The 23767-nt window shown below is 42.4% G+C and overlaps 1 protein-coding gene across 21 annotated transcripts in view; it reads left to right on the top strand.

Moving 5' to 3' along the window:
- LOC116947873 (protein TANC2-like) overlaps window positions 1-23767 on the top strand; it is a 130738-nt gene that overhangs the window by 62478 nt on the left and 44493 nt on the right. For 14 of the 21 annotated variants that reach the window (XM_076069530.1, XM_076069572.1, XM_076069529.1 and 11 more), the window contains 4 exons: window positions 11490-11588; window positions 14367-14518; window positions 15532-15727; window positions 18286-18888. In XM_076069530.1, coding sequence (XP_075925645.1) covers window positions 11490-11588; window positions 14367-14518; window positions 15532-15727; window positions 18286-18888 — 1050 coding nt within the window. The other 7 variants (XM_032964246.2, XM_032964238.2, XM_032964228.2 and 4 more) reach the window with 6 other exon arrangements.

Consider the following 23767-nt stretch of genomic DNA (forward strand, 5'->3'; position numbering starts at 1 on the left):
TGGTGCCTTGTGTTTTAACCCCATATGCAATTTGTGTAAACAAAGAATAGGAATACTCCACCACAACACTAATACTCTTACTATGGTTTTTGTGTAAATCTTTATTGTACTAAACATTGAGTAAGCAGATGTTTTTTGAACTATATAATATAGCAGTTATTAATGAAGCGCAATACAGCACGTAAATATATGCATTTGAAAGTACTTAATTTTATTAAAATGAAATTGAAAGTGGGGCATATACATTGGAGAGAATAACCTACAGTATAAACTTGAGTTCAGTAACATCAAAATACTAGTTTTATAGATCATATTGAACCAGAATACAGTATTACTAAAGTACTCTAAGGAAAATATGTCAATTGGTAATTTCAGTGCAGTATTAATAACATACAGTACAGTTATATGGTACAGTAATACTGTACTGTGGTACACAAGCAGTACTTCCAAATATTTCAATCAATTTTTTTCTCTTCGGTTGACTTTTCACTGCACTTTTTTTATTTACGTGTTTCTGTAGTGTAGCATGTACTATAAGAAATGACCAAGTTCAGCACAGTACTGTTTTAATGGCTAACGTAGGGAAGTCTACAATGTAGTGTATACTTTCCTCTTTGGTTCTTTCGGTAAAGTCATGTAGATAGAAAAAATAATAGATCACGACTAAGCCTCGGCAAGGTAAGATAATTTACATTTTTTACCGGGTAAAAGGGTAAAGGTAAAGGGTAAAGGAGTCGACATGCCAAGGGGTAAGGTAAAGGGTAGGGTAAAGGTAGCTCGGAATAATTACCCGGTAGGGTAAAGGTAGCGCGAAGTATTACCCGGTAAATACGGTACCTTGTTTACTGCTAAAAGCTCCGTGGCACAGTCCGTGGCCTCCATTTAATAAGTAATATTAAAAATTAAAACTTAAAAAAACACGCTGTTATGAAATTTACGAGTAATGGCAGAACTCCACGACTCCAGGGAGTGGCCCCGAAGCTTGCCACAACGTAAGGGGACCGTGGCCAATTACAGCCAACGTCAGTTGACAGTGGACAATTAGACCCAAGCCGAAACATAACATAAAAAATAATGTTTATAAATATTTTTATTTTATTTTTCACGATAGAATATAGTATTGTCATCAGTATGACATAAGTATACCAAGTTTGCAGTCGAAACCACATTGGGAAGTGGGTTAAAATTGAGTTACAAGATTTGAGGCAACAACAACGACAACAACAACAGAATGAGTTTAAAGAAAGCGTGTAAAATTGGAATAATCGAGAGTATTCTATATGAATAAAGCACTCTACCTAGCATTTACCTGTTATAAACCTTTTTCATGTGTAGTACCCCAGTAATTACCCTGTAATCGGGTAATTTGTATGGGGTAAGGGTTAAAGGTAGGGTAATGGTAGGCTCGTTGCTTTTAACCTTTTACCTTACCTGCTGAAGGGTAAAAGGTAGGGTAGAGTGATTGTATTGTGGTAAGGTAAAAGGTAGGGGAATGGTAGGCTCGTTTTTACCTTTTACCTTGCCGAGGCCTAGTCACGACGTTTCGATAGCAACACAAGCAACCATCATCAGGTGAGACAAACACAGCAGGAGAACTGCTGACGCAGGAGAAATAGCTGCTGCAACACTGCAACATGAGGTTATATAGGCTTTAGGTGGGCTCAACCCAAGGGTAAGTGGGCAGAGCTAGAGATGGAATTTGTACATAAACATAAGAGATTAGCATGTCAATGTGGCTTTAGGTGGGCTCTACCCAAGGGTAAGTGGGCGGAGATAGAGATGGAATTTGTACGTAAATGTAAGAGATTAGCATGTCAATGTCACAGAACCAGGCAACAAGAACAATAAACCCGCAAGAGCAGCATGTGAACGAGAGAGATGCACATGGAGAGAGAGAGAGACACACAGAGAGAGACACACAAAGATACGCACAGAGAGAGACACACACAGTCACACACAGAGGGACAACCCACGAACAGAGAGAGACATCCACATAGAGAGATACATACACAAAGACACCACAGAGACACACAGAGAGACAATCACAGAGAGAGAGACACACATAAAGAGACACACAAATAGAGAGAGAGAGACACACACACAGAGATACAGAGAGAGACCCAACCTAGAGAGACACAGAGAGAGACACACGTAGAGAGAGAGGCCCACACAGAGAGACACATACGGAGACACACAGAGACACAACACAGAGAGACAGAGAGACACACAGAGAGGCAACCCCCACAACAACAACCGACATTCGCCACTAAGCCAATGAGAGCTTTTTCTCCGCCAACTTGAACACTTCCTCTGTCAGCCAGGGTCTCTGGGGAGGTCTGGACCGTGTGCCCAAAGCAGCCATTGCAGCTGCATGAGCCACAATCCTAAACCTCGCCCATTTACCCTTGACATCAGGAGAAATGGGGGACGATGCCAACCCCAGCCGCAAGCAATGATTAAATTCTCACTTGCAACTTTCATCAGCTAGCTGAGACCATGCCAATAGGGTTTGAATGGGGTTCTGGGTGTACACCCACCAGAGTGGAAAAATGGCAAACGCATCTTACAGATGACAAGTCGATGGTCAGTGGGCAGATCAGCTCCACGGTAGGTCCTGGTGTCAAGGACATGGGCCCGCATCCACTGTTCCATCACTATGTAGTCCAGCCGATGTTCTTGCTTGGACCCGGCATGCATCCATGATGTCTTGTGGATGCGCCGATGCCGGAACAGCGTGTTGGTAATTACAATCTCATGGGCATCATCAAAAATCTAGCAGCCTCCTGCCGTTGTTATGACCAACTCGGGCATTGAAGTCACCCAGCAAGATGACTCAATCCCGCGGGGCCACTTTAGCTAGCTCCTGTGACAGGAGCTCATAGAAGGCATCTGACTCATTGGCCTTGTCTGCATCCCTCCACGGATGTTCGTCTTCAGTGGGGACATTAGTAACCACAACCACCCCTCCTCGCCTCTGTAATAATAGGGTTTTCCCCCTTTTTTCTGGAACCAAAACTGAAACTTTCTTTTTACAAGGATTCATGTCTGCATTAACCACAATACTTGCAGTCAAAATGCAAACAGAGACAGCTTTCTTTAGAGCCTAGTCTCAATTGGTCTTGCAGTTTTGTTGCCAGAAAATAGGGGAAAAACCCTATTATTATATTTTGGTACTGGCAAAGGAGGTCCAATGATGTAGATCCTCGCCTCTGGTTGATGGGAAGGCGAGCCCAAAGTAGCCTGGGGCTTACAGCTTCCCACACCTCACCGCCACGCTCCCACGCCCCCTTCATTCTTTTGTTCAGAAGAAGAGCCACTCCCTGTTGTTTGGCAGTCTCCTGCCCCGTGAAGAGGACTGTCCACCCCTCATGGTGGCAGGAGCCAGAGCCGGTCCACCGGACCTCCTGAATACCACAGAGATCCAGGCGGTACCGGTCCAGCTCCCGACAGAGGAGTGGCAGCCTCTCCTCCGAAGTGAGCGTTCGAACATTCCACATGGTCACATGTAGTGGTTTTTTGTTGTTTCTGGAGGAGCCCTGAGGGTAAGGATTCAGTCTCCTGACTCCGCTAAATGGGGTTTGGCCATGAGACGTCATAGACGCCTGTCCCCCTGGACAGGCGTCTATTTTTTGCGTGGTTTTGTGGTAATTTATTAAAGGTGGAGGGGTTACCAGCCCCTCGCACCCGTCCAGAGCCCCCATTTGGCCGTTGTGGTGGTTACCAACGCCCTGAGGGGAAAAGCCAATCGGAATTGGCCCTCCCCCCCCACAGCACTATCTATGACAGCGTTGCCCTTCCAGCACCACGAGGAGGTAGGGGGTTTTTGCCCCCATACACACACACAGAGAGAGACACACACAGAGACACAACACCGAGAGACAGAGAGAGAGACACACACAGGGAGACAACCCCCACACAGAGAGACACACAGAGAGAGACACAAAGAGAGAGAGAGCTACAGATATAGAGACACATACAGAGAGAGATACACACACAGATAGGCAAATAAACAGAGAGACACAAACACAGAGAGAGACATACACAGAAACATCACAGCCAGTTATAGTCTGTTAAAAAACGAGAGCTCCTGCCATATCGAAGGAAAGGGGCAACGGTAGCTGTGTTAGTGAGACACTTAGCCCATTAATGTAAATACATTTAACCTGGTAATGTAATCAGTCGGAAATAACAGCTGACATCGGCAGATAGGATGAAAACATCACAGTCAATTAAGACTTTACCTGGTTAATAACGTCATTCCAATGATTGCTCAATTTGTACCCATCTTCTCGGTTGAAGTTGTGTCTGTGTTATATCTGGATGGCTTCATTAACAAATGTCTGATGATAGCCGGTGGGTTTGCAGAGTACCTTCGTCTTGGACAAATCTGTTTCGTGTGAGCCCACAGAGTTAAAACAATGATCAGCAACGGCAGAGGTATTGGTCCTACCGTGTTTCAGATCTGCCTTGTGTTCGCGAACACGGACTGAGACACGTTTCGTTTCCCCAATGTAACTGCTGCTGCAGCCACAACTTAGTTCACCTGGAATGTACGATTGTACCAATCCAGGTGAAGTAAGTGAAGTAAGTGTTGGGTTGAGCCCACCTATAGCCTATATAACCTCGTGTTGCAGCAGCTATTTCTCCTGCGTCAGCAGTTCTGCTGTGTTTGTCTCACCTGATGACGGTTGCTTGTGTTGCGATCGTAACGTCGTGATCTATTATTTTTTCTATGTACGTGACTTTACCGAAAGAACCAAGAGTATGGAGTCCTGGAGTCACGAAAGCTTCAAATCAAGAGTGTATATTTTATTTAAATTTCATTTAAGCGAACCACGGTTTAGTAATGTTCTCTGATGCGTCAAATAAATAGTGACTGCCACGTTTAGCATCATACCACCTCGAGACAAGCAGCAATTGGGGGGACATGATGTGGGCTTTCTGGCAGTTTTGGGTACAGTTTTGCCTCCAAAAATGGGACCTTTTTGTTGGGTGGTGGGGGGGTGGTTGGGTGGTGGTTGGGTGGTGGGGGGGGGTTAAGTGGTGGGGGGGGCGGTTGGTGGTGGAGGGGGTGTTTGGGTGGTGGTGGGGGGGGGGAGTGGTTGGGTGGAGGGGGAGTGATTGGGTGGTGGTTGAGGGGTGGTTGAGTGGTGGGGGTGGTTGAGTGGTGGTTGAGTGGTGGGGGTGTTGAGTGGTGGGGGTGTTTGGGTGGTTGAGTGGTGGTTGAGTGGTGGGGGGGGGGAGATGATTGGGTGGTGGTTGGGTGGTGGTGTTACATCACCCATCCACCACGCCGTCTCCAGAGGGGGGCGGAGTGCCACGGGGTGGGGGGGGGTAGCAAGGTGGTGGTGGGGTAGGAGGAGGAGGAAGGAGGGAGGCGACTACAGTGCAGGTGGCTGTCGTTGCAGCAGCCGCCGCCAATGCTGCTGCTGCTGCATCGCGGGCGGATTTGGGGGGTGGGTGGGGGTCTGCGGGCGGGCGGGCGGGCGAGCGAGCGAGAGGGGCGTCTAAAACGTGTACAGCACATAAACAAGTCGGGTGTCAGGTGGGTTTGAAGGAAGGGAGGTTTCCGCTTATTCGTCCCGGCGACTTCGTTTGGCCGTGCCAAGCAAAAGGTGGCGGGAGGGAGGGAGGAGAGTTGCCGCGCGCGGTTCGAGGCGTGTTTGAACGGCAGCAGGGGGGTGGTAGACCGGACTCGCCTTGCGTTTCGCAAATTAATTTCGCTTCTGCTGAACTGTAATATATGTATGTGTGCGGCAGCAAGGCCCAGCACCCCTACCTCCTCCTCCTCCTCCCCCCACAACCACCACCGTCTTGAATCGATGCAAGTTGCTGCCTTGCTAACATGCTGCCCTTCAAATTGCTCGGTGGGTAGTCGGCGTTGTTGCTGCTTTGCTGCTCGACGTGGGGGGGTGTTGCAGGAGGTTTGGCGTGGCTGCTGTGTTTGTGGCAACATGGTTGAGAGGGGCTGTTGTTTGGCTTTCGTCAGTTTTCACAAAAAAGGTGTTTTGTTTGTGCGCGGCACGCGAAGCCAAATTACAATTCGTTCTTTTAGCATTTGACGCCGTGAGATTCTGCTGTGTGTGGAGTAACTGCAGTCGGATCTTACAAGCTCGTGGGATTTAAACATCTGCAAGCTCGTGCGGTTACAGTGCTATACTCTTAACAGTAACGATACTCGGTTGGATCTGCGAATGGCAGCGGATGCACCTGTCAAATTTGCGTATTAGTTAACTTTTTTTTTGCTTGTTGATTGAACCATTTTATATTCCCTTGCTTGTTAGTGTACATTTAATCATTACTATGGAACAACTGTGGATGTTTTCTTTGTGTGCAGTATTTCTTGTTCCGACTACATTTGCGGAGCACACCGCTTTAATCCCCGTTGCATTTCCTGCGTGTGTCCGAACATAGCAGGTACTGTACCAAACATCTATGCGTGTTTGTTTTTAAGTAACCTGTATAACACTTCAACCAATCCATGACCACGCGTTTGACCCATTTTGGTTGTTTTCAGCATTATCTAATGGCGTGGGTAACAGCTCCTGGGTAGCGATTCGCATTGCGCGCGATGCACATTTAAATCGCTTTGCTGTTTTGGAACGTCAAGTAAAATTGCAGAGGCGACCTTGCCTAGTTACTGTACAAGCAACTCTTTTATGTATCGGGTTGTCGCTTTCATTAATGCCCGCCGCATTTGTATAACAGCTGCTGTGATGCCACTGGTCTTGGCTTTGGTCACTAATGCGTCAAGCCCCCTCCCCGGATTAAAGACTTGAAGCGGGAGATTGTAAACAACATGTGGTTGTGGGTTGTTCTCATGAAACAACTGGATGGGCCATCGATTCCGGCTGTTGCAGTTATTGACACCCACAGGTTCCACTGGGTTTTATTTATCACACCGTAGTATGACACATTGCAACAAAGGCACTATTATCTAAATACGCAAGAACGGCCAGATTTTCTTTTTTTACTTAACGCGTGCTTTACAGAATTTAGATTGCACGCTTTTGACCATAACGGTCTAGTGTTCTGAATGCTTCAGTAAAATAAAAGTGTGGTTGTAGCAAAAAAAAGTCTGCACATTTTCCCATCTGTTACTGTGTAAATCAGCCTGTTGCTCATATAAAACTTGCATCTTGATAAAACCATAACTCTACTAACAAATGGAATGTTACGTATATGGAAAAACTGGTAATCTTGGGAGGAAAACGTTAATATTATTGACACATTACTGGAAGTACAGCCGCGCGACAGACACGTGAGTCTATAACCAAATTCATGCAAAACATGCTATACATAGTCTTTGGCTCGCGCATTTACATTTTACATGCTTGGTTAGGGGGTTTGACCATTCTTTACATTTTTACTTTTACCCTCAATATGTGCGCATGGAATCGTGCGTGATAATGCACGAAACGTATATGTTCTGTGTAATACTCGTCATTTTGAGGACCCCAGGTGACTTGAAAATGACACTATCCTCGCCTCTTGAAGTTCCCACGTGGTTAAATAAAATAACTCCCGTGGCCACTAGAGGCGCCAGCTTTCACCGCATATGAAAAATGGAAATCATGACGAGACACTGCAGTCAACTCAAATTACAAATTATGTCACCAATTAATATACTCTACATTATGATAGCGAATGACACAATTACTATTGTAATCGATCCCAGGTCTGATCATGACCCTGAGTCATGACAATTAAATTAATCTTAGGGGGTTGCATGTTTTACACTTGTACTTGGTAAAGATTGCTACAGAATGTACACTAAAATGGAATGACGGGAGCACATCATCTGGGAGGGACTGATGCTCCAACAATAAACCCATGGATCAAAGAACTGAGCGCAAATCACAAATATCAATCTACCAACTGGTAGATGGAAACATGACACTCCTTAAAAAGTCTGGAGTCTCAGCGAGGCCTTCATGTTTAAAGACGTGTAATAAATAGTGTGGAAACATTTCCGAATAACCGATAACACAGTACACATTTGTCATGGCATATACAGCATTGCTTCCTATAGTTGTCGTCCTAGGAATGTGGAATTTCCACCACTCGCTCAGGACCACTAAAGGAGATGGATGAGCGCCGAATCTTTTACCACTGGGGCAAGGAGGGGGGTGGGGCTATTTTAGGACCGCGTTAACTCGGCTCATGATTCAGAAGCTGGCGGAATGTGAAATAATACAAAAGGTGAGATGTTCAGGTTAACGGTCATAAGGTCAGTTGGCTCAGGTGCTTTGAGGTTAGGCTCGGGGTGGCTTGCCCTAGCTGATGGCTACTTACAATGTGTTGGCAAGCAAAAAGTAAAGAGGTTCATTTGCCCATGTGATTAAAGGTCAGGTCAGGGTGATGTCCTTTGCAGAGCCGTTCAATAAAGCTTCTTGCAGTAGTAGCAACAGCAGCTGCAACATTCGAGAGTGGATTAATGCAACTGGAGCAGAAAGTGTAAATTTTTTCTATGTTTGCGGCTTCATGTTGCTCCGTTTACAGTATTAGTTGGTCGAAGGCAAACAAGTGTTTAAAGAAAAACATTCTAACGTCAAGTAAAGTCGCTCTGCTTTGTATATACAGTACAGTTATGGAAGGCAAAACAAACGTGAATGTTATTAAAATATGGCATTTTAATTAAACACATTAACTCTGGAAATGAGCTGAAGAAAGTATTATGCAAAGTTAAATATAGTATCCTACAGTATAGAAGACCTAACAGAGAATGGCTTGACGACATACGAGATTGGTGCCAGAAAGATGTGCACTACTTGAGCATATTGGCACAATACGGGAAAATTTAAACAAATGACGAAATGTGCAGTGGACACATACTGGACTACCCATGGATCGTGATGATGATGACAGTATATTAGTTTCATGTAAAAAGTGTTAAGTGAAATGGCACAATGGGTGTACACTAATGCCCCCACCCCATTATATTACATAGAGTAAATATGCATTGAACTCTATTGCATAATTGACACAGTTAAATAACAGGAAAGATTCGAGCAATAAGCACTACGTGGGCTACCAAAGGGGACCCAAAAGTAAAACAATTACACCCACTGGCCCCCGCCTTTTAAGGCCCCCGCCTTTAAGGCCCCACTCTCCCCCAGCATTCCTGCCTTTGTTTTGGTCTTGCAAAAAAACACACTGGGGAGAAGTTCTCGGTGTTCTTTTTCCAGTGGCGTTTCTTCCTTCCTGCCCCGCATCGACTCATGGCCATCCCTTTCAGTTTCTGGCTTGGCGTTATTTGGGCGTTTGAGGCAGAGCCCTTCTAGTTCGTGACTTTATGGGCCCAACTCGCCGGTCTTGCAAGCTTCTCGTATTACCGTGGAGCAAACTGATGGCTCCAACAGATGAATCTGTCTCTTCCCCCCCTGCCCCCACGTCGTTTCCTGGGAGCTGTAACTAACTCGTTTAGTAGCGGTGGTAGCAAAGGCAGTACGATCGTAACAATTCTGGAAGCAGACACATTTGATGTCATTTAACTTTATGGTCCCAATAACTTATGAGTTCATACTTAGTTTTACTTTGTGAAGATGCCATGTGTAGTAAGAGTGGAAGACATTTCGACTGAATGAAAGGCACTTTTTGCTGACGTGAAGGTAACTACTGAACTTCATGCAATATTCTTGTGCAGTTATTTCAGTCTTTATGGAAGGGTCGCTTTCAGAAATACAGTACTATATGTGTTTATATAGTTATGCAAAATAATCGTTTATTTTTTTCATCTTCCTATAACCACACGCTAAAATGATTGGTAGTATAATTACCAAAAACTGTCAATAATATATTTGAAGAGTAGTTGTAGTGAATGAGTTGGCTTGTAAATTATATTTTGTGTATATTTTCTGAACTTACAACTTGCTTCCAGAGTCAATTACTTTCATGCAATTATGTATGGAAATGTCATTTTTGAGGGTGTATTTTTGCTCAAGCTTTTAATAAATGCAAGCTATATTTAATAATTGTGCAAAAATAAAGCCCATGTCTTAAAACCTCTAACTAATGTACCACTTGATATTTAATCCTCAGAAAAGTAGAAAAATCTGTTCCTGCTTTTTTAATGCGGAACGTGTTTTGCAAGGACTCCAGATGTTTTTTTTATTCAATTATATAGTCCATGGGGTTAAATTAATATCAGCTTTGGAAACTATGTCAAAGTATAACTGCATTAAAAAAGCAATGCAAATTGCTATAATTGCACCTTCACCAAGGAGCATGTAAGTGAGACATACTCTGGCTCGCACTGAATTAAAATGTTGCCTCTTGCTGTACACATTAATCTCAACTTCACCAAATGTTGAAATGTAACAGTGCAAAGCAATACGAGCCAGACTGAAGTTTGCATGACATTTGGATTTACAGAAACCGTATTTAGGAATGGTTTTTTTTACGAAGACATTCCAAACAACTTTGGTCTCATCCACCCTTATGCCTTGAATACATGACGTTTCTGCAGTTTTGCTACACAGTGTGACACTGGACTCAAAGTGTACACGTTTTAAGGGGCCGAGGGCATCTTGTTTAAGTGGTAATGTTATATTTTGTATTCTGAACTTGGGTTCAGGTTGTGTCAGCATGTGTCTTATTACAGTCATGCTTAAATTGAAGCAGACTACTGCTTTATTCCTGTAATTCATTTGTATTTAAAAGTATGTTTAATACAGTACAGTATAGTTACATTGCTGTTGTACATTGCTGTGGTGATAATGTGTAAATATGGATGGATAATAATCTGAAGAGTATTTGCACTGGGTTTAAGAGCCTGACTAGCAGTGTGAAGTATGGCTATATAAAATCATATGACCAACCCGGCAATGGGAGATCTTAGTGGATGAAGATCCACGAATGGATGTGGATGTCTTGATATGCTCAGAGGTTACGTTAACCAATGGTGTGCCTACTGTATTCTGTATTAATTCCATTTATTGAAGTTAGAACGTTATATCATGAGGCTTATAGTTTGAAAATGTGCAGGAGTTTATTACACTAACACGTAATACAGGAATTCATAGGAAAAATAGCCATTGTTAAATAGTGTATATGGTACTTGAATAATTATGTTCTTGCATGATGAATACTGTAGCACCCAAACATGTATCCTTGTATCCAATGCCTTATTTTCAATTAGTCATGTATTATGGATTTATTTTAATCTGGGAAATGCTGAAACAGATGTTTGTGATAATTTAGCCTAAGAATGTGACAACCAATAACACAAGTCTCAGCTGGCATTCCGGCCAATCCAGTAACTCGTTTCATTGTTGTCAGCAATGGGTAATAGGATTGGCTAGGAGAGCTTGTAACTGAAAGTTTAGGCCAAATAACAGGAAGACTCAATTGCATGACTGCTTGGAGGCAAAATTAAGGGTGCTAATGAACATGGATGTTGTAAAGGGTTAAGCTCACAGTTACTGTGCCCAACCAGTGTTACCTTCCATGCTGTTGAATCTCTGCACTATCTCACTGCTGAATCGCAGGTTCAAACAGGAAGCCGAGGTACGCGGACGTAACCCGTGACCCCGAGCCGGCTGCGCCGTCCATCAGTAGAGCAGACTCGGAGCAGCTGCCTACTCATGGTATGCAAGCAAATCCTCACAACAAGCAAACCTGTTTGCCAGCCTGTCAGCAGCTCATAACTGAGGAGCGTGTGTGTGTGTTTTTGCAGCAACCATTCTCCATCAATTTTTTGTTGTTGCGTGCATTTCCACAAAGGTGCGGGATGTGGGAAAATTGTTATCGTGCCTGGGGTTCTTTGGTTTTTCAGGTTACAGTCAATTTATTGCACATATTTGCGTTTCATATTGGGATGAAATGTTTAAATGAAATGTGTAAAAGCATGTTTTATTACATGTAAACCTTCAGAATATACAGTATGAATAACAAGCACTTTCAAATTGGAGTGATGTACATCTTTGCTGACATTTTTTTACATGTAACTTTTGTGCCCATTGTTGAGTAAAGAAAATCACACATAGAAAATGTAATATGTTGAACTTTTCCCTCCTGTGAGTTAAAAGAGCATGCTTTTGAAAAAAAACCTATCTCTTTACATCGTGTTATTGCTACAAAGTTTAGCATCAATCCTCGCCACAAGCCCTTATCCCTCCCATACTCTTACTGGCATGTTGAAATTGTGCTAAGGCTGTAGGAATGTGTCAGATGAAAGATTCGGTCTCTACTAGAGGTGGGCGGGGGGGGGGCAGATTTAGGATTTAGTCATGGAGTGAGCCGTTTCTGGATGGTGAGCAGGGTCACTTCATAGCTGACACCATTGACAATGAGGCCAGCGTAAGCCCAACGTCTCAAACGAGTACCACAGATTTCAAGAAAATATCTGCGTTTTCTGCAGTTAACGTTTGTGAACTACAGTATTTTTCGCACGTAAATGTAACATTCTAACATTATTTTGTAACTGTTAAGTTCAGTAGCTTCGTTGTGATTGCATGTATAATGCGATAAACGGGCTACTTACCTGCACTACCAGACATCCACCAGTAGCGTGTGATGTGTGGGCCACCAAGGTTCCCCAGACCCCAAGAGGAGGGCTGGGGGAAGATTCCAGGTCCCTCTGGAACTCTCTGGAAGGGAGGCATGGCCAGGGGCGTGAGGACCCTGGCAGGTGAATAAAAGCTGGACCCCTGACCCGGGTTCGGCAGTGTTCCTCAAGCCGAAGACTGAAGACCGGGCTTAGAGTAGGACCCTGAGGCCCCCAGACCTGCTGTCCTTCTAAGGGCCGGGGCTGAGGTGGGACAGTGGTCAGACCCTGGGTACCCCAAGACCCGACGTCCTTGTAAGGGCCGGGACTGAGTGGGCCAGTGGCTGGGACCCGAGGACCTTGGCTGGGTCGGGTCGGGATAGCCTCCCCTAGGGCCCCTAGCCGGAGGGCTGAGTGCAGAGTGGTCCCCAGTGTGAGGAGGCACGATAGCCCGGAGGTCATAACTCCCCAGGTAGCGGGTGTATGGGGCCGTTACCCCTTTGTGTTAGAGACCCTGTACACTTGTGTTGTTAAATAAAAGTGTCGCCTCAACTACCGGCTCCCCCTTCGTCCTTGGGCTCACTACACACTACACACGTGTAGTGAGCCCAAAAAATAATGACAAAAATCACTTCATTTTCTTTTATTATATCGAAGTGCTTTGCCCAGTTATGGAATTACTCTTTGGTTATTTCGGTAAATACTCTTTGGTTCTATTCGATAAAGTCACGTACGTAAAAAATAAAATAAAAATCACGACGTTTCGGCCACAACACAAGTGGCCTTCATCAGGTGAAGGGACCGTGCTGTCATGAGAACAGCATTGGAGGTAAAGTCACGTAGAAATACATTAAATTAAATAATATTAGAATACGACGTTTCGATTGCAACACAAGCAACCATCATCAGGTACAAATGAATGAAAACACAAACATAGTTAACTTGTAAATATAATGCAATACAGCACAGAGAGTCGGCCAACACAACAGTCAATACCCCACCTGGTTGATTATGTTCTTCTAAAGATTTGCCGTGCTTGTTTGTTTCACACTCAAACTTCTAATTTAGCAATCTTTGGAAGAACATAATCAACCAGGCTATGCGTTAACTGTGTGCCAACTGACTCTCTGTGTTGCATTGCAAAGTACACTTCCTAATTTTACTAAATTTGCTTTCTACCGTGCTTGTTCCGTGCTTGTTTATAAGTCCATTCTCTCTGGCCGCTATGGGCAGGAATTCCACACAACGCTCCGTGCTTGTTTGTTTAGAAGTCCAGTTTCCAGCTCGTCCGTCCGCTATGGGCAGGAATTCCACACAACTCCCCCTCTGCTCCCCCCCCCCCTCTCTCTATTTAAGGCCTCGACACAGAGACGTATTTCTGTGTGCCTATGTGTGTGTCTCTCTCTGTTTGTCTCTGTGTGAGTCTTTCTTTGCTTGTGTGTCTGTCTGTGTGTCTCCGTGTCTACGTTTTGTCTCTCTCAAATTTAGCAATCTTTGGAAGGACGTAATCAACCAGGTGGGGTGTTGACTGTTGTGTTGGCCAACCGTCTGTGTTGTATTGCATTATATTTCCAAGTTCACTATGTTTGTTTTCTCATTCATTTGTACCTGATGATGGTTGCTTGTGTTGCAATCGAAATGTCGTATTCAATTATTTAATTTAATTTATTTCTACGTTTCTTTACCGAAAGACCCAAAAAGTAATTCTTGCAGTCACAAAAGCTTAGAATCTAGTTATGTAATGTTTTGCGTTTTGTATTTGAATGCATGATGGTTTGTTTTGTCAGTGTATGGCTATGTCCTGAGCTATTATAATGGTGCCATTTCTTCTGTGTAACTGACCATTTGAATGTTCGTGTATGCGACAACTTGCTCACAGGCTCTACGAAGGCACTTCTTGGCCCAGCTCCTTGCAGCGATGAAACTGCACATGCCCTGATGACACGCTTGGGCTTCCTCCTGGGAGACAGGGTCCTCACCTCCAATTCTGGCTCTTTACAGCTGCATACTGATGGCAGAAGGAACCAAAAGGTCTGCTGTTGGGCAGATCCACTGCCTTTACTGTTCTTTTCCAGTTGTTGAGTATCACCAAAGTCAAGTTACTTTTTTTTCTCATTTTACAAAAGAGCTATTGTATTTCACATTAACATTCTGTCCGTGTACAACTTTTCAGTAAAGTACAATGTTGCATATCCGACCATCCCATGTCCAAAGTGACCAATCAAGTGCTAACACCCAGTGTAGTATTGTGCATTGTGACTATCATTTCTATAAATATTCACAAATCAAACCACCTCCCATCCACTTATACCATATTCCCTAGAAAGTCAGATATGTGACGCAATGTATGTTGCTGGAAAGTGTCTTTTACATGTTAAGATGGCTTCTGTTTTATCCATATCTATGACTTTAAATGCACTTCTCATTCATAAGTTATGGTAATGTGCCATTTCTTAGTTAAGAGGTGCATGAGTTGTACTATCTGTTTACACACGTTGGACTACTCATGTTATATTACATGTTCTGTAAACCATCAGAATTCATGTAACTGAACTCCATTGTAAAATTGGCCGGTTTAACTATGTATATGTGTATGTCTTTGTGACATGTATCATCCATGAGACTGAGATTAGGGTTTTTCATTATTTGACCTCAGGATACAGTAATCGCATTGGAGTGAATGTATAAAGTATAAGATAAAGCCTCTGTCGTTTCTTCTTTGCCGAATGGATATTGGGGGGGAGTGGCACTACCAGATGCAAGGGTTACATCGAACACAGTTGAGTGTCATTGTGGACTTAGCAAAATAGAATACCAGGTGTGGCCAGTAATGTCAATCTGTGTAGCATAGCATACATACACTGTATAAGTGCATTACCGGTCACACTTGACATGGGGAATTGGACAAATCTGTTGAAGGTCAGAGTCATCTTTCCTAACAAGTTATTTAGCCACGAATAAAAGCTGGCCGACATGTGCATGGAAAAAAAATGTAGATATTTGTAGATGTACTTTTTACATATGTTTACTATTTTTTTGGCTAGCTGTGTGCAATGGAGCAGGGAATCAGCCCTTCTTCCACATTGACCAGCAGCTCGGCTTCTCCGCACGCTTCAAGCCCGTGCTCCACGCTCGCTGGGCCATCCACCAGGGGTGCCCCCCCCCTCACACGCTCCTGTCCCTACGGCCTCGTCCCCACTCCCAGCTCTACTCTTGAGAGCAAGGACAGCGGAATCATTGGTAAGACGTTCCACATCACCAGGGGCTACTCACGCACAGCAGCACTACTGGTAAGGCAGGCAGTAGCTGGTCTTGCCTCTCCAAACTTGTGGCCTCAGAAAGCCATCACGGCTGCATGAGCCCCATTTACTATTTTTATATTGGTTTTGTTTTTGCTGGCGCAGCATAGCGTCATCAACAGCCATTGTCATTCTACATTGACGTACCGCAGACATGAATGCAATATATCTGACCAATTCAGTGTTATGACGGTGCCTGACTCACAAAGAGAAGATGACAATTACAAATCTCTGTTGATTCAGGATCTAATATTTATTTTAATACAAGATATCAGTGGTTATCTTATTTTAACAAAATGTTCTCTGCTATGAGTTGTATTTCCTCCACTAGCACAGAAACACCATAGTAGATGGTGGGTGCAACTCAAATGAGCATTGAGTGTGGACAATATGAAGTAAAAATGCATAAAATGATCGATTCATTTGATTCTAAATCTCATGCTACGTGTATCGAATCATATATGAGAATCAATGTTTTTCTATTTGTATATGTTGTACATGATGGGTTCACTCGATCCCTGAAGCCAATACATTCACCATAATTGCAAAAATGTAATTAGTTCACGAATCAAATCATGACTGGATCACAACATTTTATTGAATGATGGAGGGAGTTTATTGTTACACGTTTATGAACACACATTATCACATCAGCGATGGAAACCTTTCTATCACTGACAGATTTGGCTGTAATTTATTCTGGGTGGGTACAACTCGGTAAAAAGATTGCTTGCAACTCGCAGTGTAGGTAAATTACATCTGTAACATGTCTATGCGATTACAACACACTGTAGAGCAGTGGTTCTCAACCGGGGGTATGCAGATCCCTGGGGGTATGTGGCAATGTCTCAGGGGTATGTGAGGTGATTTATAAATGTGTGAAATGTTGTCATACATGAGTCATTGGTGAATAATCATGTATGAATCTGCAAATATAAAATAACTACGATAACATTTTTATCCATTTGGTAACCTCGAACAATGTAAAAAAGACCTTTCTTTCATTGATCGTAAACAATGATTAACCAGCGAGCACGAACAAATTACATCATTCATGCACTGCGTCCTTTGAATATATATTTATTCGCTTGCAGTTACTAGCTCGTTAGGATTCCTCACAAAATGGAGAATTGGTTAAATTATTGATGTTCATTAGTCATACATTTATTTCTCAGAAACATGTTGGGTCAGGCAAGGGGTACTCGTTTAAAACAAAATTCGGCAAGTGGTACAGTACCCAAAAAAGGTTGAGAATCATTGTTATAGATATTTTATTGTAGATACAAAATTGTTGAAATATTTTAAACACTCAAAAAAACTAAAACTGGAGCATTATACGTTTCATGACTTTTACAAATGGTTACCAACAAAAATAACTTTAGTTTAAGAGCATATGGGAAATGGATAGGTGGCAAACCCAGAGACCTTGGTTAGATTCATAGCCATGGCCAACATCAGTGGCGATGTGATAACTGAACCTGTCCTGCCCCCCTCCTACAACCCCTTCACCAACCCGCACTGACAAGTGTGGTGAAACGGTAAAACATCTCCCATGACCAATATGGTGTGTGGAGGCCTTGATCCAACAGTGGATTGACAAAAGGGGCTGTAAGTTAACTTATATTAATTAACTGTGGGAAGTCATCATGGAATTTGAAAGCAATTTTGTGGTGATGTAGAGCAGTGTGAAAAAGGTTTTAAGGCAAATGGTCCATAGTGAATGCAGCATTAATTGATAAATTGATTGAAATGGTTATATAAGCGACTTGTAAGGGTATTGATGAGGGACTGTGTGCAAATGGTATAGAGTAGGCTACCTTGATTAATGTGACAATGAGGACTGATTAAACAAAGATTAAATTAGATCCTGGTATACCTATTAAATGTATTAAGCTGTATGCAAATCATAGCGTGTGAAGTGAAGGGGGGGGGGCAGAGAGTGCGTATTCAACACATCCTCTGGTCCTAGGCCTGGAAAGCGTGATACGATGTTTGCACGGCCAGCACTCATTGGTTTAAGTGTGTTGTTGGTCACTGCTTGCTGCGGCAGCCTTTTTGCCAGATTGCTTGCTGATAACAAACAGGATACAGTGGTATATCGGCAAGGGTGTGTGTTGGTAACTGTTAAGGTGTGCAAAACAAGTTTTTTTAAGCCAGTTTTTTCCATCCAAAATATGACCGCATAAATTGATGTTTACAGATAATGTGTTCGAATGTACGAGTCTTACGTTTATTTTAGTGGAGTTTTAGTTAGAAATATGTATTGATTTGTATGATTATTCACGTTTTAGTTATAATAATAATGATACACGAATGACATAGGCACAAATTAAGTTGAGCTTTATATTTAATTAAATTTGGCCGTACGGATTGTTATAAATTCCAAGCTGGATCTTCTTACCTTACCAACAGCAAGCCTTGTGCCTTTTAAATGCTCATGAAAAATATATGACTTGATTGAAAAGTGTCTCCTATCTGCAATTGTCTCCTGTGGGGCAGCTACAATTACAAGGTCTAGTGCTTACATGGAGCGCGGTGGCTGCAGCTTGGATCAGATTGAGGAGAGCAGCCCACCGGACGACCCGTCCGACAGCAGTCGACCTGAAGAGCTCAACGAGGCCTCCTGCCATATCCCAGAAGAGCCCTCTCACCGACGTACTTTTCTTGGGGACCATTTTAAGCGTTCTGCCACCCAACTGGAGCCATATGAGATTGATGCATTTACGGGCGACCGTTCTGATGGGTGCTCTGATCAAGCAGGCTCATCTCAGATCCTTGGCTTCTCGGGCCGACGGAATGATCAGCACATTAACCGTCTGGTCCTCTCCAAACAACGGGATCCATATCTGGGAGACCACACCCGTTGCTACACACTCCATGGATCCTCCTTCACTTCCCTGGACGCGTCTGTGTTGGCGGATCGGCCGCCAATGGCCCCTACGCATGCGCTCCGGGTGTACGGGATGCCGGGTGCGGACGAGCTGCATTCCAGTGCATCCTTTAGCCTGAGCCGCAGCACGGAAAAGGGTTTGGACATCTTCCCGTCGCATTCTACCTACTCCATCCCCACCTACCTGACACCTCGGCCCAACTCGGTGGCAGGTACGACCCAAAATCTCAAATAATGTGTTGGACACGATGCTCAACACTAAACAATGGGACAGTCTGTCATGAGATTAAGGGTAAAGTTGAGTAATCAAGTATTTCCTCTTTTGGTCGTTATCAGCACACACTGACGAAACTTATCTTGCAATGTTGAGAATTATTCTGATAAAAGGAAAAGGTAAATAATAAATGTAAAACAAATTATATAGGTATTTGGTTCTTTCGGTAAAGTCACGTAGGTATGGATTCCTGCAGTCACGAAAGCAGGAAAATCAAGATTAAATTATACAGTTGTTGATACTGTCGTGTTTACACTGTGGCTTCCAACATCCCATGCAAACACCCCACCTCCCATTCTTGTTTAACTATTAATGGTCGCGTTCAACACATTGTGGCATAATCTGTGTATTGCCTGAATTCCTCGTTTATGAATACGGAAGTTGTTGATATGATAAGATACTGAGTAGAGCTACATTCAACATTAACATCACCGTCTGTATTGAGATAGTTCATGTGTATTCGTTTGAGATAGTTCATGTGTATTCGTTTGAGTAACTGAAAAAAAAACAGGAAAAGGCAATAAACTTACAACGTAAAATATTTATAACTGACTTTCAACTAGGCCTCGGCAAGGTAAGGTAATTTACCCTTTTTACCGGGTAAAAGGGTAAAGGTAAAGGGTAAAGGTGTCGACATGCCAAGGGGTAAGGTAAAGTGTAGGGTAAAGGTAGCTCGGTCTAATTACCCGGTAGGGTAAAGGTAGCACAAAGTATTACCCGGTAAATACGGTGCCTTGTTTACTGCTAAAAACTCCGTGGTGCAGTCCGTGGCCTCCATTTAATAAGTAATATTTTTTTAAAAAGTTTTTTTTAAACACGCTTTTATCAAATGTACTCGTAATGGAAGAACTCCACGACTCCAGGAAGTGGCCCCGAAGCTTGCCACAACGTAAGGGACCGTGGCCAATTACAGCCAATTAGACCCAAGCCGAAACATAACATATAAAAAAGAATGTTTAAAAATATTTTTATTTTATTTTTAATGATAGAATATAGTATTGTCATAAGTATGACATAAGTATACCAAGTTCGCAGTCGAAACCACATTGGGAAGTGGGTTAAAATTGAGTTACAAGATTTGAAGATACGACAACAACGACAGAGTGAGTTAAAAGAAAGCGTGTAAAATTGGAATAATCGAGAGTATTCTATATGAATTAAGCACTCTATCTAGCATTTACCTGTTATAAACCTTTTTCATGTGTAGTACCCCAGTAATTACCCTGTAATCGGGTAATTTGTATGAGGTAAGGGTTAAAGGTAGGGTAAAGGTAGGCTCGTTGCTTTTTACCATTTACCTTACCTGCGGAAGGGTAAAAGGTAGGGTAGAGTGATTGTATTGTGGTAAGGTAAAAGGTAGGGTAAAGGTAGGGTCGTTGTTTTTACCTTACCTTGCCGAGGCATACTTTCAACACCGCAGGGAAATGCCACTATATTAATAATAATTTAAATTATTGTACAGTATCATTGAAAAAAATATGTAAATTGAGTTTCAGTATTAATTTTGTTCAGGAATGAAAATTCAGTACAGTACTACAAATGGCATCCTACGACTTTAGTTACGTGAAATTTATAAAACCAGAGTATAAATTATAATGTGTTCATGTGGAGCTGATGACCTTTGTAATTTATAAATATACGTTATGCATTGTGCAGCAAATGAAAATCGTAACTGTGGTTAGGGAGTAAAATAATGAAATATATTGTTTCCATTGGCTACGCTGAGAGTTAGTATTGTAAGAGCAAGTCATTGGGTGCTGGGAATTGATTACCATCTACAGTAAAAGCACCAACTGCTGCTCTGTTAAGCAAGACCGGTTAAAGGGCACGTTTCATTTCGAAGCTTTACATCCTGGGTGTAGTGTGCGATGCGGTAGCCTGGGATGAATTTCATCTTGACACTGGTAAGTGGACTGTATTTATAAAAACAGTGTACGGGACGGGCATCGTATCCGTCACAAAAAGGTTATACTCTGTGTTAAAATAGGTTACATGCAGTGGTGTAATGTCAGAAGAGTTTCACGTGGTCGTGTTTGCTGTCAGACCTGTTGGGTTTGAAAAGCTGCCAGGGCGGTAAGAGGGACAAACAGTGTGCCTCTGCGTATGTAGAAATCTTCAATACATAGCACGGATTGAAGAAGGGACAGGAACTTTGGACCTTGGGAAGGGTTGGGTGACAGGTGCAGCTCATGATTTTTTTCTGATTATTAACAATGTGAAGGTTGTCAGGGTACACAGTACAAACTCTCAGGTACTTTGCATTGGCCATATGCAGTGCACACCTGACTTACATCATACAAGAGAATTTGTATTTAATTCTTGAAGTGGCAATTTATACAGTACAATATTGACTGTGTGTTGAGGTTATCAGACATTTTGACAAACCATACAAATCTAACTTTGATTTAAAAGTAATTAGAAAGTAGCAGTGTATTTGAAAAAAAGGTGATATAAATATATACACTATATTTATTCTATATATGACACCTTTATGATAATGTGTGTATTATTACGTTTGTACAAACATAGTGTAAAATATGAACACTTGTTTTCTTTGACTCTTCTATATTGCCCGCCACTTTACATTATAGACCGAGCCCCACTGTTTTTAAACAATGATTGAACAAATGTATTATACAGTCTAACGAACTCCTTCAGAAACTAAATAAATTACAATAACAAATATACATTCTTTACCAAAATACTTACCTGGATAATCTTGTCCTGTACGTACGTACACAGTGTAGATTATTTGAAACACCATAGCTTATGTAGTAAATCATATTTTTTTTATATTCAATGCTCTAACCAGTGTACTTTGGGGAACTTGAGAACTAATGATCTAATCGAGGCTTTTCAGCCATTGGCTGCGAAGAAATCGCGGTGGTGGGGGTGTCACACCAACTGACATTCGTCAGGGGCCATGGCCACATGGTGGCTCTCTAGCCCTGTCGCTTATAGCCCAGTGCCTCATGGGCAACAGGAATGTCTCCTGAAGAACAAAACTAGCATCAATAGCAGCCTGTTCTGCCTAAGTATTGAGCATCGACTGCTGGCTCTGGTAACACCATGCCTTGGCAGGACAGGAACCAGCGCTTCTTGGGCAGTCCCATATTTTGAGGTTACAAAACATCGGTTCCAGGAATTGAAAGATGACACAAACGTGATCTGGAGCATATGTGGAACATGTGTACAACAGCATATAATGGGAGGGTGATTAAAATATGATACTGTCTTTACTTTGAGCGATTTTTCAAATTGGTGGGTTCGGTAAACACTTGACTGGCAAGTTTTGTCATTTAGAATTCTTACAGGAGTGAATCAAACAGACAAAGCACCCTTGTAGGCATGTAAAGTGAAAGGAAACTATACTCTTTGGTTCTTTCGGTAAAGTCACATAGGTATATATATTTTATACCTACGTGTCTTTACCAAAAGAACCAAAGAGTATGGATTCCTGCAGTCACGAAAGCTTCAAATATAGATTGAAAGGAATCTGTTTATAAAAAGGGACTGCTTCAGTCACCAGTTAAACGGCAAGCATCGAGTAATGTAATATATGAGAGCTTCTTTATAAGTGAGGTAAACCATTAATCTAACACTGTTTTCTATAACATTTTACCAAAGTTATGTCTGGGGAAAGTTCATTTGGTTAGGTTTTGTGTTTTCTTTGGATTTTGATTCAGGTAAATCTCCAAATCTGACATTACATATTTCTCCGTCTCATCCCACGCCTCCAGAGATCATCTGTTATTCTGAAAGAGTCCTGTCTTGGAATACATATTTACAGCAGTACAGCTTATGATGATCACAGCTGATGGCCATGAAAATAACAACAGGGACAGTATTATTCTATTTCCAGGCATTCCTATGGTTGTGTAGTGATTTAATAACATTCAAACTGATGCTAATACTGTACATATTTGATTCCTGTGTCTATTTTGTATAAATATTTATTTTTCTTTTTATGCGGAAATATAATACAGTACTTAAGTATTTTTCTGAATTTTGAATTGATGGAATACTGCCACGGTGTGATGGTTAGCACACGAGACTTGGAATCCAGAGGTCGCCGGTTAAGTTTGATCACCTGGTGTGGAAACAATAGTACATCATGGTTCATAAATTAGCAGATTGTGTGTTGTGGGATAAAGTGTGGGTACTCCCATCCCTTTCAAGATGTCTGATCAGTGTGGAAGAGTAGGCCAAATTCCCTCTCAAAGGTCTTTCTAGACTGTCTAGGGGAGTCCCTTCTGCCACTAGTGGCATGTGCAAGCAATTTAAGGGCTGCACCTTTAATATTACAAAGTGATACTGTATTATATTGTAAAAGGAGCGTTTTAAATTATGCCTTTGACATGGATGACTACAGAATTGTTTATTGGTTCTCATAGAAAACTATAAATATTTTTTTAAAAACCTAGCAAACCAGCCTAGTAATGGGGGCTCCATTTTTGTTAGGGATCCAACCGTATAAAGAACTTGGCACAGAAATGTGAAAAAGCACAAACGACCAACACGTTATATTAGTCGTGCGGACTTAACACTCAACCACCCACGTTCTGATGCATGCGAATACACCCACGTGCTTGCTTTACAACACAAACTCAGACAGATGTGTAGCTTGTAATTTGCATACGCGCTTACACCACAACGCCTGTAACACTTGTGTGGTAATTGTGCTGCAGTGCAGCGTGAACATTCATTTTTATAGTAAATCCATTTTAAAACGTAATTTCATATCCAATTTTGCTCTCGCTCTAGAGATGTGGGCATTTGTACTGGTGAACTGTGGCAAGTCTCAACGGTTGGTGTTG

Source organism: Petromyzon marinus, chromosome 2 (genome assembly GCF_048934315.1).
Source record: "Petromyzon marinus isolate PM22_M1 ecotype Great Lakes invasive population chromosome 2, UKy_Petmar_22M1.pri1.0, whole genome shotgun sequence".
In the NCBI taxonomy this organism is placed as follows: domain Eukaryota; kingdom Metazoa; phylum Chordata; class Hyperoartia; order Petromyzontiformes; family Petromyzontidae; genus Petromyzon; species Petromyzon marinus.